General features: G+C 39.6%; 1 protein-coding gene across 3 annotated transcripts in view; it reads left to right on the forward strand.

Annotated features, from left to right (window-relative positions):
• Positions 1–17090, forward strand: part of LOC124787822 (DNA mismatch repair protein Msh3-like) — a 344981-nt gene that overhangs the window by 211679 nt on the left and 116212 nt on the right. For 2 of the 3 annotated variants that reach the window (XM_047254753.1, XM_047254754.1), the window contains 2 exons: positions 8736–8960; positions 12347–12464. In XM_047254753.1, the coding sequence (XP_047110709.1) occupies positions 8736–8960; positions 12347–12464 (343 nt within the window). The remainder of the gene's footprint in view (positions 1–8735; positions 8961–12346; positions 12465–17090) is intronic. The other variant, XM_047254755.1, reaches the window with a different exon arrangement.

Genomic DNA, 17090 nt, shown 5'->3' on the forward strand with positions numbered 1-17090 from the left:
CCTGGAACACAGAGATAAACTGACACACTTGGTTGTTGCACTGGACTGGAAATTCATGTGCAAATATCACTGTGAGAAGACTCATCTTAAAGTTACAGCAAGATATAACTTACTGAGAGAATTAGCTAACAGCAAATGAGGAACTATTACAAAGGTGCTTAGAACCACAGCCTAGACACTATGCTTCACCACAGCATAATATGCTTGTCCCATATATTCCAGATCTGCACAAGCCAAAATGGTCAACTTAAGCTTAAATGAAATATGCTAACCTATTGCACAAGACCCAAACCACTCAATAAACTATACAAAGCGGTCAGAGTTATGGATCCTAACTTTCATAGAAGATTAAGCACACCTTTAATGAATGCCATTCCTTATTGGGAGCTTCCTGTGGACCTCACAGACTTAAATATCCCAATAGATTCTCAAATAAAGAGTGTACCGAGTCTCAAAATGACTACTCACCACTATTGGAGAAGCCCAGCAGTGAGAATTTGAGGCAGAAATATTTGGTGTATCCTGTACCACTTCAGAATAGGCAAAGTACAATTGAAAGAAAATCTGATCAAGTGGGGCCTTAGATGAATATGATGATATATAAGATTGTGGTGAATATCAGGATATCAAACACTCCTGAACTGTGCTAACTGCCCCAGTAAATATACCTTCAGTTAATTATGTCAGAGAAGCAAGGAGGAAAAGAAGCATTGGGCATAGCCTAATTTGGGGATGACCTCAAGACAAAAAAGTGAAGTAATGTTTGTCTGTCAGATAATTTTTTAAAATATTTTATATGGCTTTCATAACTACAGCCACAATGACAACATAATTTGAGTATGTTCTTTTCATTACAACTGTACAATCGGTTATTTCCAGAGAATAACAACATAGGTGGGGTGACTGTAAAATACAGATGTGTTCTAAGATCATGTGATTTTTATCTCTGAGGAAGATATTAGTTCTCCCAGTTACTGGTGAACATCATTCTTTTTGTATGAGGTATTAAATTTTAATTAATTCTATAGCAATGGAAAATCATTATGTTTATTTGAAACCTTTTGTGTATTTATTTCATTAGTGTAATTATATCTCTGTAACAATGATACTGTGCCATAAAATACAATCAAACATGCCTGGAATTTATTGAGATAACAATAAAAATAGGATAATACTGAACTATGGAGTTGAACAAATCGCCCAGATACGATAGAGGTCATATGCATGTGAGTTGTGCATGTATAAATATAATGATGGAAGAAAAAACCTGCAAGACTGAAAAGGAGTTCTGTGACATCAACAAAACTTGGTAGGTGTGTTTCTACATCTGAAAGATTATGCCTGCCCAAATTCCATGCCAGTTGTGTAAGATTTGCTTTAAATACATGGCATAGCAGTTGTGAGTGTTAATTATCATTGAGATATATGTGGTGAGTTGAAGTCGGCCAAGAATGCCTTTAGGATAACAAAGACACCATTATCAACACCTCATTGAGTTTGAAAAAGATTGTATAATAGGGCTATGAGAAGCTGGATGTTCCTTCAACAGAAAGAGTTGGCAGGAATGTAGCCACTCTACATGATTGCGGTTAGAGGTGGTCACAATAATGTATGATCGCAAGAAGACCGGGCTCCTGATAGCCATGTGGCACTATGAAGGGAGAAGACTATCATGTTCAGCATATGTTTCTGGTGCTTCATATCATACTGCATTTTCAGCAGCAGTTTGAGCAGCAGTTGGCATCACAGTGACACAACCAACTGTTACAAATCAGTTTATCCAAGGACATCTCTGAGCAAGACACACTGTAGCGTGCCTTACACTGACCCCAAAGCACCGTCATTTGCAACTTCAGTGCTGTCAAGTGAGAGCTCATTGGAGGGCAGTGTGGAGGTCTGTTGTGTTTTCTGATGGGAGCTGGTTCTGTGTAGTGCCAGTGGTAGCCATGTTTTGGTTAGGAGGAGGCCAGTTCAGGGCCTGCAGCCAACAAACCTACATACTAGACACACTAGATCTACGCTTGGAGTTATGGTCTGCTATGTGAGTTCGTGTGACACCAGGGTACTCTTGTAATTATCCAACACATCCTAACTCCAAATTTGTATGTCAGTCTGATGATTTGACCTGTTTTGCTGCCATTCTTGAACAGTTTGTAGGGGTTGTTTTCCAACATGATAATGCTTGCCCTCATACTGCTGTTGTAATTCGACATGTTACTCAGTATGTCAACAGTTTGTCTTGGCCTGCTCGATCAGCAAATCTGTCTCAAATAAGCATGTATGGGACATCATCAGACGACAGCTCATCCACAAACAGCCTTAACCATTGACTGGCTTAAGTGCAACAGGTGTGAAACTTCGTCCCAAAAACTGACATGCAGCACATGTGCAACACAATGCATGTTTACATGCTTGCATTCAATATTCTGGTGGTTACACTAGTTATTAATGTACCAGCACTTCACATTTGCAATGGCTTATCTCACTCTTACATTAACCTGTGACTTTGCATGTTAATCACTTAAATAGACTACGTAGACAAATGTATTCCAAACATTTCATTACCCTACATCAGTTACTTTTTGTTGTTGCAATTTTTTCTGTTAGTGTATTGTGTTGCTTAGTCTACTTTTAAATGTGCCTGCCTGACGCTCAATGTCTCCTGTATGTGCTTAGTAGCACTCTGTCCTAAGTCTATTTGTTTTTAAGACAATGATAAACCATATCAAATGGAAATGCTCATATGGTGTTGATGATGTTTCCAATAAAATACTAAGAATTGTTGTTGCCAAATAAGAACCATCATTTTTAAATATAAAATGGATCCATTCAGTCAAGGTCTTTTTTCCAGACACATTACAAATGCAATTGTTAGTTCACTTTATTAGAAAGGTGGTAGGAGTTAATCAACAATTAGTAAGGTGTTGCATTGATGACATCATTTTGTAAAATATCTGAATAATACCCCAAGTTCCCTAACTGTGAACTGAGTTGGTCATTTACCTCAATGACTGGCCAGTAGGTGGTAGGTTTTTAAAGAGTTTAGGGCGTCCCCTGATGAGCACTCACCCTCTTTAAGAATGTAATGTTCAGTAGAATAGTGTTCTACCTTGGTGTAATAATAATATAGTTACTAAATCACAGTTTTGGTTTTGGAAGGGTTGCTGCACCGATTCTTTTTTTTTTCCGTCTAGGGACCGCGTTAAACAACTATTTTTCAATGTACATTTCTCCTATTGCGCTCCTCCTCTTTTCTCTTCTGCCAATATGTCTTCATCCTCTCTCTGTGCTGCTCCCTTCGGTCTTCTGTCCACACTGTTCCTCCAGTTCTTCTCTTCTTCACTTCAAATCCTTCAAAATGTTGAATTTTGTCTCTCATTAAGTCTCTGTTGTTGTCTGCACCGATTATACTATTTATAGATTCACTCAAGAATTTTACAAGAATGAAATGACAAAACAACACCAGACAGTATTTTTTGTGACCTGTTCAATGCATTTGCTTATGTAATTCAAACACTTTGTTACAAACACTGAGGTTTTATGGGAGCACTGACACAGCTTAGCCTTTTTGCACATGATATCCTGCAAACCCTGAATGAAGGGCAACAACCAGATTCCATACTCCTAGATTTCTGGAAAGAGTTTGACATGGTGCCACACTACAAACTGTTAATGAAAGTATAAGTATACAGAATAAGTTTCCACTTTAAGGGTGGCTTGAAAACTTCTTGAGTAGTAGAACCCAGTAATTTGTCCTCAATGATGAGTGTTCATCAGAGACAAGGGTATCGTCAGGAGAGCCCTAGGGATGTGTGATAGGATCACTCTTATTCTCTACTACTGAACCCAGTAATGCTTTGCAATTGCCAAATATGTGTGGAAGGTGGATGTACATCCTAGTCTCCTTATGTCCCCTCTTTCTGTCCATCTCCTCTTCCACCTATCCATCCCCCCCCCCCCCCCCCCCCCCTCCTGTCTCCTTTGATGTTGAGTCTTGATGATTGTTATTGCAAATGAAACCTTGATTGGGAATTCAGGTCACTCAAAATCAATGGGTAAATTGGTTAGTATCATTCGTGTACAGGGTATGAGAGAAACCTCTCCAGCTGATGAATCTGTAAGGATAGTTGCTTCAGTGATAGCATTTTGCACAGTTTTAACCTCTGAATGGGTAGGATTACAATTTGTCAGATGATTCAGATTCTGTGGTAGTATGCTAATCATTAGCCAGTAAGCCATAAATACTTCATTCCTATTTTCTGTTAGAACCAACTGTGAGGATGAAAGCAATTCAACACATTGTTGTGTATACAATATTTGTTTAAAATTATATATAGAGATAATGAATATATTTGAGAGAAACCATTTGTCTAATGGTTTAAATGCACCACTATTGTAGTCAAAATTGACTATAGGAAATGAAATGAAGCCACACTTTTTCACAGCTCAGCACATCATTTTCTTTCTTGCAATCTATTTTAACAAAAAAAAAACTTTTACATTATTGTTTAAAAAAAAGTATAGCTTATGCCTGTCACAATGTTTATTAGACCATGGTGTAAAAAATTGAAGTAAATTGCGACAGAACATTATGAGATTTTTAGTAACAACCGTAAGCTATGTCTTGTCTTTATATCATCATCATCATCATCATCAGCCAGTTTGATCAGTTGGTGATGTGGCCTCTATGAGTTGGAGTGTAACATAGGATCCCAACAGGTTCTTTCATTTCTACCAATATTGAGCTTTCCATCGCCAATTCAGTTTGGCTGTCTTTCTTATGTGTCTATCCCACTTGCCAGGTGGCCGGACTTCAGTCTAGTACTCGTTTTGACCGTCTGCCGTCTTTTCTTCGTGCAACATGACCAGCCCACTGTCATTTCAAGATATTCACTCTTCGCATTCTCCCACTGACGTTTGTTAGCCATCTGATATCTACTGCTTTCCTTCTGTCTTTCTTTGTGTAGTGATGATCTCTCAGTTGATATTTTAAAGCTAATGGATTAGGAAATTACAAAGCATTTAGCTAAAATATTTCCAAGTTGTTTGCGCAAGAGGTTGGAACAAAGCCAAAATAATCCTCTTACATAAGAAAGATACTGTCGGGTGACTATAATTAAAGTGCAGCTACTCACAGAGGTCCTGTGTAGACTGTAATTATCATAAGGCAGTGAAATTTGGTAGATACGTTAATGCGTTAATGTGGAACTGATTTATGATGAAAAAAAATTAGTACCAATTCTGGTCCGCAGGTGCACATCAAGCACTGTACACCAAATGACAGCATGACATCCACACTGTCACTTGAAAAGCCATAATGTGAGTGAACAGTATGGCTGTCAAGAAGAGAGATGTGTGTTGTTAGTGAAACTTTTTTATGTGAATAGTAGCAATTACAGTACTGTAATGAGAAAGTATTGCTAACTGAAAAGTCTGTGGAGAGGTCCAGTACCATGAAATGCTTGAAAGAAGATGGTAATGAAACTCAAAACATAGGTGAGCTTGGTGCAGCACCTGGAAGTCAGGGATTGTCCTATCCCAATGGAAGTCATAGACAAGGCTGCTGTTGCTGTAACTGACTGTACAGCATTTGCCCTGGGTAATGCTAGTGCTCATGCAATGTCATGAGAATCGTCCACCCCTTTCTCGACAGTACAGTACTTCCTGCAATCTGTTTTACACTGGTATCCATATAAATTCCAGACAGTGCAGCAAATGAAACCTAAAGACCCCAAAGCCATGTTCTGAATTTGCTCTTTGTTTCTGGTATGGATCAAAGTTGATGACATGTGACAGGGCAATATTCTGTTAAGTGATGAGGAACATTTTACTCTACAGGGAGCAGTGAATACACAGAACTCCTGAGCTTGGGGTACTATTAAATCATGTGTTGTGCACGAAGAACCATTGCACTCATCATACGTAAAAGTGTTGTGTGTATTACCAAGCACCTTTATTCTCAGTCCATTCTTCTTTGGTAAATCCAGAGGGCCTGTCACTTGTATTGTGACATCTGTATGTTATCGAGAGCAGCTTGTCCAGCATGTGATTCCTGCTTTGGAAGCTGTGTAGAAACAACTTTTCTCATGCAAGGTCTGCTTTAGTCTACTCTGAAGTTGGTCTAAAAGTGAACTATGATAAAACCAAGATCGTGATGAATGAATGGACACAAAGGGAAATATATCTGTCGGAAGTACACAGCTGCAAAGGGTCACCGACTATGACTATCTGGATCAACATGTAAATATGAAAGGAGACCTAAAACCAGGAATTGTTCGTGTACTAAATTAAACTGGCAATCTTATAAAAGATACTCTTTACTTTTGAAGTAAAAAATGTCAGCTGAGCTGAAGAAACAGTATTTGTACAACCTGTACTACCAGTAATAACTTATGGCTGCGAGACATGGACATTAAGGGAATTCATTGTTAGAAACCTAATAGTAACTCAAAGAGGAATGGAAAGCTCAATGTTGGGCTTGTATTTGTATGGCAATATAGATATACATAAATGATCTAATGGACAGTGTGCACAGCAATCCACAGCTGTTTTCTGATGAGAATATGGTGTGCTGTAAGATGTCATCATTGAGTGACTGTATGAGCTTACAAGATTACATAGACAAAATTTCTTGTCAGTGTGATGGAGGATGGCAGCATGTTCTAAATATCGAAGAGTGTAAAATAATGCAGATGAGTTGGAAAAACACTTGTAATGTTTGGATATGGCATTGTTAGGGTGCTGCTTGACACCATCATGTCAGTTAAATATGTAGGAATCATTTACAAAGTTACTGGAAATGGAATGAATCTGCACATCAGGGCAGAAGTGAGGAAGGCGAATGCTTGACTTTGGCATATTGGAAGAATTTTGGGGACATGTAGCAAATCGAAAGGGAGACCACATGTAGAATACTAGTGTGAGCCATTCTTGAGTGCTGCTCAAGTGTTTGGGATCTCCACTAAGGCAGATTAAAGGAAGACATTGATACAGTTCAGTGGCAAGCCACTAGATTTGTTGCTGGTAGTTTCAATCAGAATGCAAGTATTATGGAAGTGCTCCATCAACTCAAATGGGAATCCCTTAATGTTTCAAATAGTTATTTTCTTTTTTGTGTGATAGAGAGGGAACATTGTTGCACACAAAATTCCATGTTGCATATGTCACACAGAAACAATGTATCTTTTGCTACTCGTTCTTCAGATCCTACACATTTTCTGTGCTTTATTTTTCCCTATTTGTATCGATACTCTCCAGGAAAAGATTTACAGCCACCCATGAAATCTCAGCACTACTTGGGGAAGATTGAATCAGTATCATGTATTGTCAACAGAGGTTTACAAACAGAAATATTGAATTGGCTGGTACTAATTTTCTTGTTGGTTACCTTCATTTCTAATACTCTTGCATGTGAAACTACCATGAGAATTAGATAGACTGAAAGCTTTCTCTATCACTTCACAGAGTGATGGTCAAAATTTTCCATTTGATGTTATCTCTCCAGTGAAATCAACACCAAGCTGGTTCTTGTTATAATTGAAGATTGCTGTTGGTTTGTATTTTTTCTCCTCCTCTTCTGTCAGTACAGGAAAAGTATGTGTGCTCTATGTCTCGTACTTATCATATAAACATCTCTTTTATCTTTCCATAGTAAGTCCAAAATGTTTCCTTCACACCAAACAAGCATTTCATTCTGTTGCAGCAGACAAAGCAAATGGCATTCCTGTTGTGTTCCTTTTTGACAGTGCCAATGGAATCAATACATTTTTCTTCAAGAGATATTGCTAGAGCTACACTTATATAGTACTGATCGGTGAACAGAATATGACTCTTACTATCTTAATTGTCAAGCAGTCTTTGCACTCCATTCATTACAACATTGTCCTGCCCACAAAAGACTTCAAGATTCCAGATGTAACTTGACTGTGCCTCTGATATCATGCACAGCTGTATTCCATACTGGTTTGGCTCCCCTGGCATATATTATGTGAAAGTAAGGCATCCCTGAAATGGGAACATCTTGTCATCAGTTGTGATGCTACATTCATGTTAGTATCCATTGTTGCACTGATCATCTATCTTGTCCTTTGCTGGTTATACTTTTAACAGTGGATCAAACCCAGATTTGCCTTTAGATTTCATTTAATTGTTATCATTCAGTTAGAAATTGGAAAGTATTAGTAGAAACCTGTTTGAGCCCATTATGTTCAGACAGAAACTGCAGGAACCACTGTATTTGTGCTCCAGTTCTGCAGCTGATAGTTGTTCATATGCAAAATAATTTCAATATATTTTCCACTGTTGTCCAGGCTGGCTCTTTTCCATGCCATTGGTCTGATATTTGGCAGTCTTCACAGTTTAACCAGTAGGGTGACTATATTGGTGACATACATTAGTATGACGCTCCCTGGCCTGAGTAATGCAGCTTGAATGCTCCCTTTTGTGAGATGAAGTAACCTGTGGATCCGAAAGCTAGTGTTTGTATCACCTCATATTTTTGGCTCATGCTGTACGGAAAGTTAAAGTTGATCTTATTGTTAATGTGATAAATGTTTCAGTTATTAAAAAGTAGGTAAATATTTTTTGATGAATCAATAAACTAGAAATGAAACAAGTGTTAAAAAGTGCCAACTATGTTCAGTATGTTAATTTTGCATTATTGCCCAGTTATTCAAGTCATTTTAATATATAACATTCTGGAACTTTTAATGTAATCAATTAATATTTTTTTGTAGGACAAAGACCTATCGACGGTACCGTTCCCCACAAGTTATATCAATTTTGAAGCAGTTGTGTCAGCTACGTGAAAAAGTAGAAGCTGATTGTGAAAAAGCTTGGAGAAATGTGGTGGACCAGTTTAACAAAGATTATATAAGACATAAAAAATCTGTTAAAAATCTTGCAGCCTTAGATGTATTGTTATCATTTTCAGAAGCTGCCAAGCTCAGTGATTACTGCAGTTAAGTATCAATGAGACCTACAATTGAGTTTATCATTGTTCAACATTACCAAAAGAAGTTATACTAGCAACAATTTAGAAATGTATGTTCATCATTAATTAATTGAACATTTATTGGTAACAGAAGAGAATAGTGAAAATTTTTTCCTCCATTGTTCAGTCAGATAAAGTTATTCCATACAGATCCAGCCCAACTTACATTGCTTGTATGTAATTATGATGCGATAGTTTTCTATTCATAAATTGATGTCAGCTTTATTTATAAAATCTTTAACAAATCAATTTCAAAATAGTGTGTCACATACACAACGGGGTCATGGATGAGATCAGTAAATTTGAAAAGACAGTTGCTGGAAATTTTTCATTGCCCTGGAGATACACTGTTTCAGTATTCTGAATGTATTTAAAAACAATATTTTAGATTAATAAAATATTTTTGGATTGAAGGAGATCACTCACAGAAAAGCAGTTGTGTTGAATTGTCGACAGCCACACACAAAAAGAAGAGAACTTGCTAGCTTTCATAGTTAACTTCTGATGAGCTAGAGTAAAACACACACACACACACACACACACACACACACACACACACATGCGTGTAAATGCCTATGCCCTAACATAGTGCCAGCTGGACTAACAGTGCCAATGCTACTTTTTGGCAAGTAGAATGGTTCTGGTGGGAATAGCATCAGGTGGAGTGGGTAGAGGAAGAGGGAGGTGGGAGGTGGGAGGCAGGAAGAGGGACTGGGAGTGGATGACTAGCGATTCTAAGGGATGCTGCCAGTTCGCCAACTAGTAATGTGGGAAGGAGGGATGCGGATATATGGGCTGGCACGGTTGTAGCAGATGGTGGGAAGCAGCACATGCTGAATGTGATGCAGGGAAGTGAATTGGGAGGGTGCAGAGGGGCATAGGTTGCGTGGGTGGCAGAATGCCACTTTAGGAGTGGTGAAAGGATCTTGGACAGGTTCTCTCTCACTTTGGGATGAGAGGAGGAGAGATTATCAGAATCCTGACGAAGAATACAATTTTTTTGTTCCAGTCCAGGGTGATATTGTGTGATAAAGGTTCACTCGTTTGTAACTGGTACTTGGGACTTGTGGGAGGATTGGACATGTGTGAGGATATGGCACGGGAAATCTGTTTGTGGACTAGGTTTGGGAGGGTATCCCTGTCTGTGAAGACCTTCAGAGGCCTTCAGCATACAGGACAAGGGAGTTCTCATCACTGCAGATATGTCATCCATGGATGGCTAGGGAACATGGGAGGGATTTTTTGGTGTTGGAGGAGCGACAGCTATTGAAATGCAGTAATGTTGGTGGTTAATGGTTTTAACGTGGTCAGAGGTGTGGGTGGAGCCATCAGAGAAGTTGAGGTCAATGTCCAGGAAGGTTTTACCTTCAGACGAAATCTTCCTAGCCTCCCAACCCCTAATCTGGTTCAGATTCATTGATCATATCTTGGTGATTTGGAGTCTGACCCTATCCACTGTCGTTCACAATCTCAACACCTTTTCACTAATCTGCTTCATTTGGTTTCTCCTCTACCCAGCATGCCACCATCCTGGACATTACCTCCACTTCTGTGATGATTCCATCCACACTCCTACCCACATTAAAACACATAACCACCAACAGTACCTGGTTTTGACAGCTGCCATCCCTCTCATACAGCATAGCCACCTGTGGATGGGGTATCTGCAGTGACAAGAACACCCATAATGAGATTTTCACTCTGCAGCAGAGTGTGCGCTAATATGAAACTTCCTGGCAGATTAAAACTGTACGCCAGACTGAGACTCGAACTTGGGACCTTTGCCTTTCGCAGGCAAATGCTCTACCATCTGAGCTACCCAAACACAATTCATGACCTGTCCTCACATCTTCAGTTCTGCCAGTACCTCATCTCCTACCTTCCAACTTCACAAAAGCTATTCTGTGAACCTTTGAGCACTCCTGGAAGAAAGGATATTGCAGAGACATGGCTTAGCCACAGCCTGGGGGATGTTTCCAGAATGAGATTTTCACTCTGCAATGGAGTGTGCGCTGACATGAAACTTCCTGGCAGAATAAAACTGTAGGCAGGACTGAGACTCGAAATCAGGACCTGTGAGAACGAGTCATGAGTTGTGCTTGAGTAGCTCAGATGGTAGAGTACTTGCTCTTGAAAGGCAAAGGTCTTGAGTTCAAGAACTCCCTTGCTCAGTATGCTGAAAGCTGCAGTAAGGCCTTCCCAGATAGAAGTGCTCCTCATAGTCCACAAACATATATTCTGTATTGTATCCTCACATGGTCCCAATGCTTGCACTGCACCCAAGAATCAGCTATGAAGGAGCACCCACCCTCGTCACCTAGTATCATACCCCTGTGGCAGACCAAAGTGCAAGACCTGTCCAATCTGCCCACCCATTATCTTCTGCTCCAGAGCTGTTACAGGCTTATCCTACCCCATCAGAGACCACACCACTTGTGAACTGAGTCATGTGATATAGCAACTCTGCTTTAAGCTCTGCACCGCATTTTACATTGTTATAAATACCAGCCAGCTGTCCACCAGGGTGGATGGCCATTGTCAAACTGTTACCAAGAACGAGGTTGATGACACGGTGGTATAACTTGCAGCTGAGCACAACATGCTCAGTTTCAATGGCTGCTTCACAGGCCAAGCCATCTGGATTCTTCTCTCAACCACCAGCTTCTCTGAACTATGCAGATGGGAGTTATACTTAAGACACATTCTCCACTCCTTCAGCCATCCTGGCCTCAATGTCAGGTAACCCACTGTCCCCACATCCTCCACTTAACAGTTTCCCATTCTGTGTCATGTCACTTCCTCCTAATCCATGTCCCCACATCTCCATCAGCATGTGCCACTTCCTGCTGGTCACTACAGTTGCACTGGTCCGTATACCTGGCACATTCCTAGACAACAAACCAGCCACCTCCCTCCAAGCTAATATACACTCACCCCCAGTCCCTCTCCTGGCCTTCTGCATTCTTCTCCTGCCACCCACCCCACCCACCACCATCCACATCACAACCAACGAGTCTGCCTGCTGAAAAATAGCATTTACACTGTTAGTCCTGCTGACACCATGGACAGAGAGTGAGAGTGAGAGAGAGAGAGAGAGAGAGAGAGAGAGAGAGTGTGTTTACTCTAGCTCATCAAAGAATAACTCTGAAAGCTAGCAAGGTTTCCTTCTTTTGTGTTTACATATCAACAACACTTCTGCTTTTCTTTGAGTGGTCTCTTGTAATCTGTATTTACATTCTAAAAGAGCTTTCCTACAGCATTTAGATTAATGGAATGTTTCATTTAACTCAAATTTAAGATTTAGTTACAGAAGTAGATTAAGCTGTTTATTAATATTGTACTCTTCTTCTGTAGGCCAAAGCTGATTGAATCAGTAGAATCAGAAATTCATATTAAGAATGGACGACATCCTGTTCTATCAAGAATTATGGAAGAATCTGGACATTTTATTCCAAATGATTCTTATCTAAAGGTACAGTACTTATGCATCCTGTAAGCCAGCATAAGTGTTTAAAATTATAGATTATAATTGTAACTAAATGAGGTCTTACTTGTGAGATAGTTTCAAAACAAAAAGGCTTTAATTTGAAATACATTCCCTGCAGGGAGGTCTCACTTATTCAGTGCTTTTTTTCACCACCTGGAGAAGCTGCTTGTGGCCTTTCATACTAGGAGCACTCTGGTAAAGTGCAGTGCCTGTTATGAAATAGTTCTACTGCATTGTATACCTTGTTTATGGACTGTGGGAAGGTGATAACAGAGATTAGGGTACATACAGACATATACAAACTGTCATTTCTCAGTCCTTCCATCCATCTGCATCTACATCCATATTCTGCAAGTCAGTGTGAAGTGCATGGAGGAGGATACTTTCCATTGTACCAATTTTTAATGCTACTTCCTGTTCCATTCACCTATGGAGTATGGGAAGAATGACTGTTTAAATGCCTGTGCTTGCACTGTAATTAATATAATTTTTTCCTCTCAACCCCCAAGGGAACCATACTTACAGTGTTGTGGCACTGGTATGTTCCTAGATTCATCATTTAAAACTGGTTCTTGAAACTTTGTAATTAGGCTTTCTCAGAATAGTTTATATCTATCTTCAAGTGTATGCTGGTTTGGTTTCTTCAGTATCTTTGTGACACTCTCCCATGGGTCAAACAAACATATGACCATTTGTGCTGCCATTATCAATATATGATCAATATCCCCTTCACTTATATTTGATACAGATCACATACATTTGAGGCAAGCAAGATGGCCCAGGAGAAATGATCAATATTCAGAGAGATGACAGGAATGATCAAGTGAAGCAAAAAGTTTAGTAAACATGGGCACTAAAATGCATACCTTAAGAGCTGTGATCACTTCTTCATCTTTGATACTGTGAAACAAATCTCTTCTACTGCAACCTCTTGCCTTTCTATATTTTGAGAGGTGGTGGATCAAACAAAACAAGGAAAAAAGTTCTGTAAACACTGGAATACTTTAAGAAACATGAGAACTTGTTCACTCTCACTAGTATGATAACACATGTCCTACCACACTAGTGCTCAAAGCTCATGAGCCATGTATATTTGAGCCCATATTTACCAGACAATTTTTTATTGTTCTTGTCCACACTGTGTCATCCTAAAATATGCAAAACAGAGAGCTTGCAGTAAAAGAGATTTGCTTCACAGTATTGAAGATCAAGAAGTACGCGTAGCTATTAATGTATGCATTTTAGACTCCATGTTTACTAGACTTTTTTGCTGTGAATGATCTTTCCTGTCTTATCCTTGAATATTGTCCTTTCCTCCTGGGATACTGTGTAGTTTAGTCTGGGACATATGAGTGATTTGTAAGCAATCTCATTTATAGACTGGCTGCATTTCCCGGGTAGTCTATCAGTTAACCGCAGTGTGCCACCTGCTTGATCTTCAACTCAATCTATGTGACCATTCCATTTTGTGCCTTTACGAATAGTTAAACAAAGGTAATTGACTAATTCCAATTATGACTCGATACTGTAGTCATGGGATCCATTATTTATTTATTTATTTATTTATTTTTATTTTTTTATTTTTTTTAATTTAATTTAATTTTTTTTTTTTGTGGAGTGTGCAATTTTGCCTATCCGAACATTTAAGGCAAAATCAAGATCTGACTGAATATTTGTGCAGCTTTTTCCCAGATAGTACTTCATTATATATAACTGTATCATCTGCAAAAAGACTATTACTATTAAAAATTTTCTTAGCCATTAATATACGACATGAGCAACAAGTGTTCCAACACATTTCACAGAGATACACATGATATTACTTCCACATTTGCAAGTGACTCCCCATCCATGATAACGCGCTGTGTCTTCCCTACCAAGAAAACCTCATCAAATACTTTTTGGAAATCAAGAGATAATGCAGCTTCCTGACTGCCTGGATCCAAGGCTTTCAGGATGTCAAATGGGAAAAGTTGGAGTGCATTTCACATGATCAGTGTTTTCAGAATCCATCCTGGTTAGCACGAAGGAAGTCATTGTGTCGGAGATACATCATTATATTTGAAACCAGAAGATGTTCTGCGATTTTATGAAAATTGGATGTCAGAGACATTGCGCAGTAGTTTTGTTGGTCACATCTGCTACCCATGTCATAGGTGGGCAGAGTTTTTTGTGTGAAGGATCTGTGGTCAGTTGTTGTTAAAAGAGAGACTGATTCACTATAGAAGCTGATAGGAATTAGTGTGGGCTCTTGTACATAATTGAATTTTTGTGACTTTCAACTGTTTTTCAACACCACTGACAGTTATATCTATATCACTTATCTTTGCAGTGGTGCAAGAATTAAATTGGGCTGACACCCTTGGATTTTCCTTTGTAAAAGAACATTTGAAAAAAGAGTTCAGCATTTGTATTTCTGCTATACCACCCTCAATTTCAGTTGCTGCCATATCTATCAGTGTCTGGACATCAGCCTTTAAATATAACTAGAATTTCTTTGTGTTTAGTGAGAGAACTTTTGACAGTATTCTCACTATGGTAATCATTGATGGCTTCACACATTTTCCTGTAGGCAGCCAAATGCATTTCATTAACCATCTCATTATCTGTAGCTCTATGCTGTGTTCTGCACTATTACCTAGCAATCTGTGTTTCTTTAGAAGTCTCTTTACAGTAACTGTATACCATGGTGGATTTCTCCCACAACAAACCATTCTGCTAGGTGTATATCCATCAAGTACCTGGTCAACTATTCTTCTAAATGTGAGCCACAGTTCTTCTTTGTGCTCCTCTCCAAAACTTCCCCTTTGTATTTTGGTAATGATTGTTGCTGCAACTGTGTCATGATCACTGGTGCCAGTTCCTTTGTGGACAACCTCAAGGAGGTCAGGTCTGTTTGAGACCATTAGATCCAGTATTTTCCATTATGACTTAGTTTCTGAACTGTACATTCTATGTAGTTTTTGGAGAAAGAATTTAGTTATGTTTCACAGAATATTTTGTCTCACTCACCACCCAACTTATTGTTGGATTGCTAAAGTCTCTTTTTTTTTATGAAAGTGTGGTTGTGTAACATCTCTGTCTCTGTAAATGAGGATTTCTGCAGTAAGAATTGGTATGCTCTGTATGCTCATAAAGTTTACACGTATTATGTATTTTTGCTTACTAATAAATAGTGTGGAAATTGTTGCTCTGTGCTGTGTCACTTTTCTGCTATCACACTGCTGGTGATTCCCCACAGTGGTGACCACGATTTTCCATGTTGTGCCATGATTTTGCTGTTAAGTAAAAACTCTGTTGTGCCACTTATGCCATTGAGTATGCTGCCATTACGAATGGTGGAGTCTCGAAACTTACCTGGCAGATTAAAACTGTGTGCCGGACCGAGACTCGAACTCGGGACCTTTGCCTACTGCAGGCAAGTGCTCTACCAACTGAGCTACCCAAGCATGACTCACGCCCCATCCTCACAACTTTACTTCTGCCAGTACCTCGTCTCCTACCTTCCAAACTTTACAGAAGCTCTCCTGCAAAGTTTCATATCAGTGCACACTCCACTACAGAGTGAAAATCTCATTCTGGAAACATCCCCTGGGCTGTGGCTAAGCCATGTCTCCACACTATCCTTTCTATCAGGAGTGCTAGTTCTGCAAGGTTCGCAGGAGAGCTTCTGTAAAGTTTGGAAGGTAGGAGCCGAGGTACTGACAGAAGTAAAGTTGTGAGGATGGGGCGTGAGTCGTGCTTGGGTAGCTCAGTTGGTAGAGCACTTGCCCGCGAAAGGCAAAGGTCGCGAGTTCGAGTCTCGGTCGGGCACACAGTTTTAATCTGCCAGGAAGTTTCATATCAGTGCACACTCCACTGCAGAGTGAAAATCTCATTCTGGGTACAGCCTCACTGTTTCTTTGACAATGTTGACAACATCTCTCACTCACCAAGTGCTCTTGAATTCCATGAACATTCCATGTGTAGAATTGATAAAGATCAGCCAAGGCTTGGATTATACTACAGTGCTGGACAACAGAGCAACAATGCTTTCATTGTCTGCCACATCTTCAGACCAACCTCGCATCACTGCTGATGCCAAGCAGCAAACTGTGCCATAATCCAGAGTTCACACTGAGTGAATTTATTCCTGCTATTTCAGACAAAAGTGCAGCAGAGAGTCGGAATAAACAATGGCCACTCTCCTCTGTAAGAAATGTTAATCTAAGTGCCTTTAACTTTCGCACAGGTCAAAAAATCACATGTTCCAGTGCTAATGATTTTGAGTGTTATGATGCTGTCATTAACGACCTGAACCGTATGGTCACCTCCCACAGCACTGTTATGGTTGGACAACAGTGGCCTGCGCTATACCTTTCTGTAGTTCCATTTCATCATCCATCTCCAACAGACTGAGGGGTCAAGGTTTACATTACACATCAGTATCTACACATTTCGATTTTGCATTGTGACCATTGTGGCCATTGTGGCTAAATGTGAGTTCCATTACACAGACTATTACGTCACCCATATCACAGCCACACCAGCCATCACAACTGACTTGCTTTAGTCCAGCACATTGTTTCGCCTTTGATCACCTGTACCCAGCACCAAAACCAACTGTAGACT

Source organism: Schistocerca piceifrons, chromosome 3 (assembly GCF_021461385.2).
Source record: "Schistocerca piceifrons isolate TAMUIC-IGC-003096 chromosome 3, iqSchPice1.1, whole genome shotgun sequence".
In the NCBI taxonomy this organism is placed as follows: Eukaryota; Metazoa; Arthropoda; class Insecta; order Orthoptera; family Acrididae; genus Schistocerca; species Schistocerca piceifrons.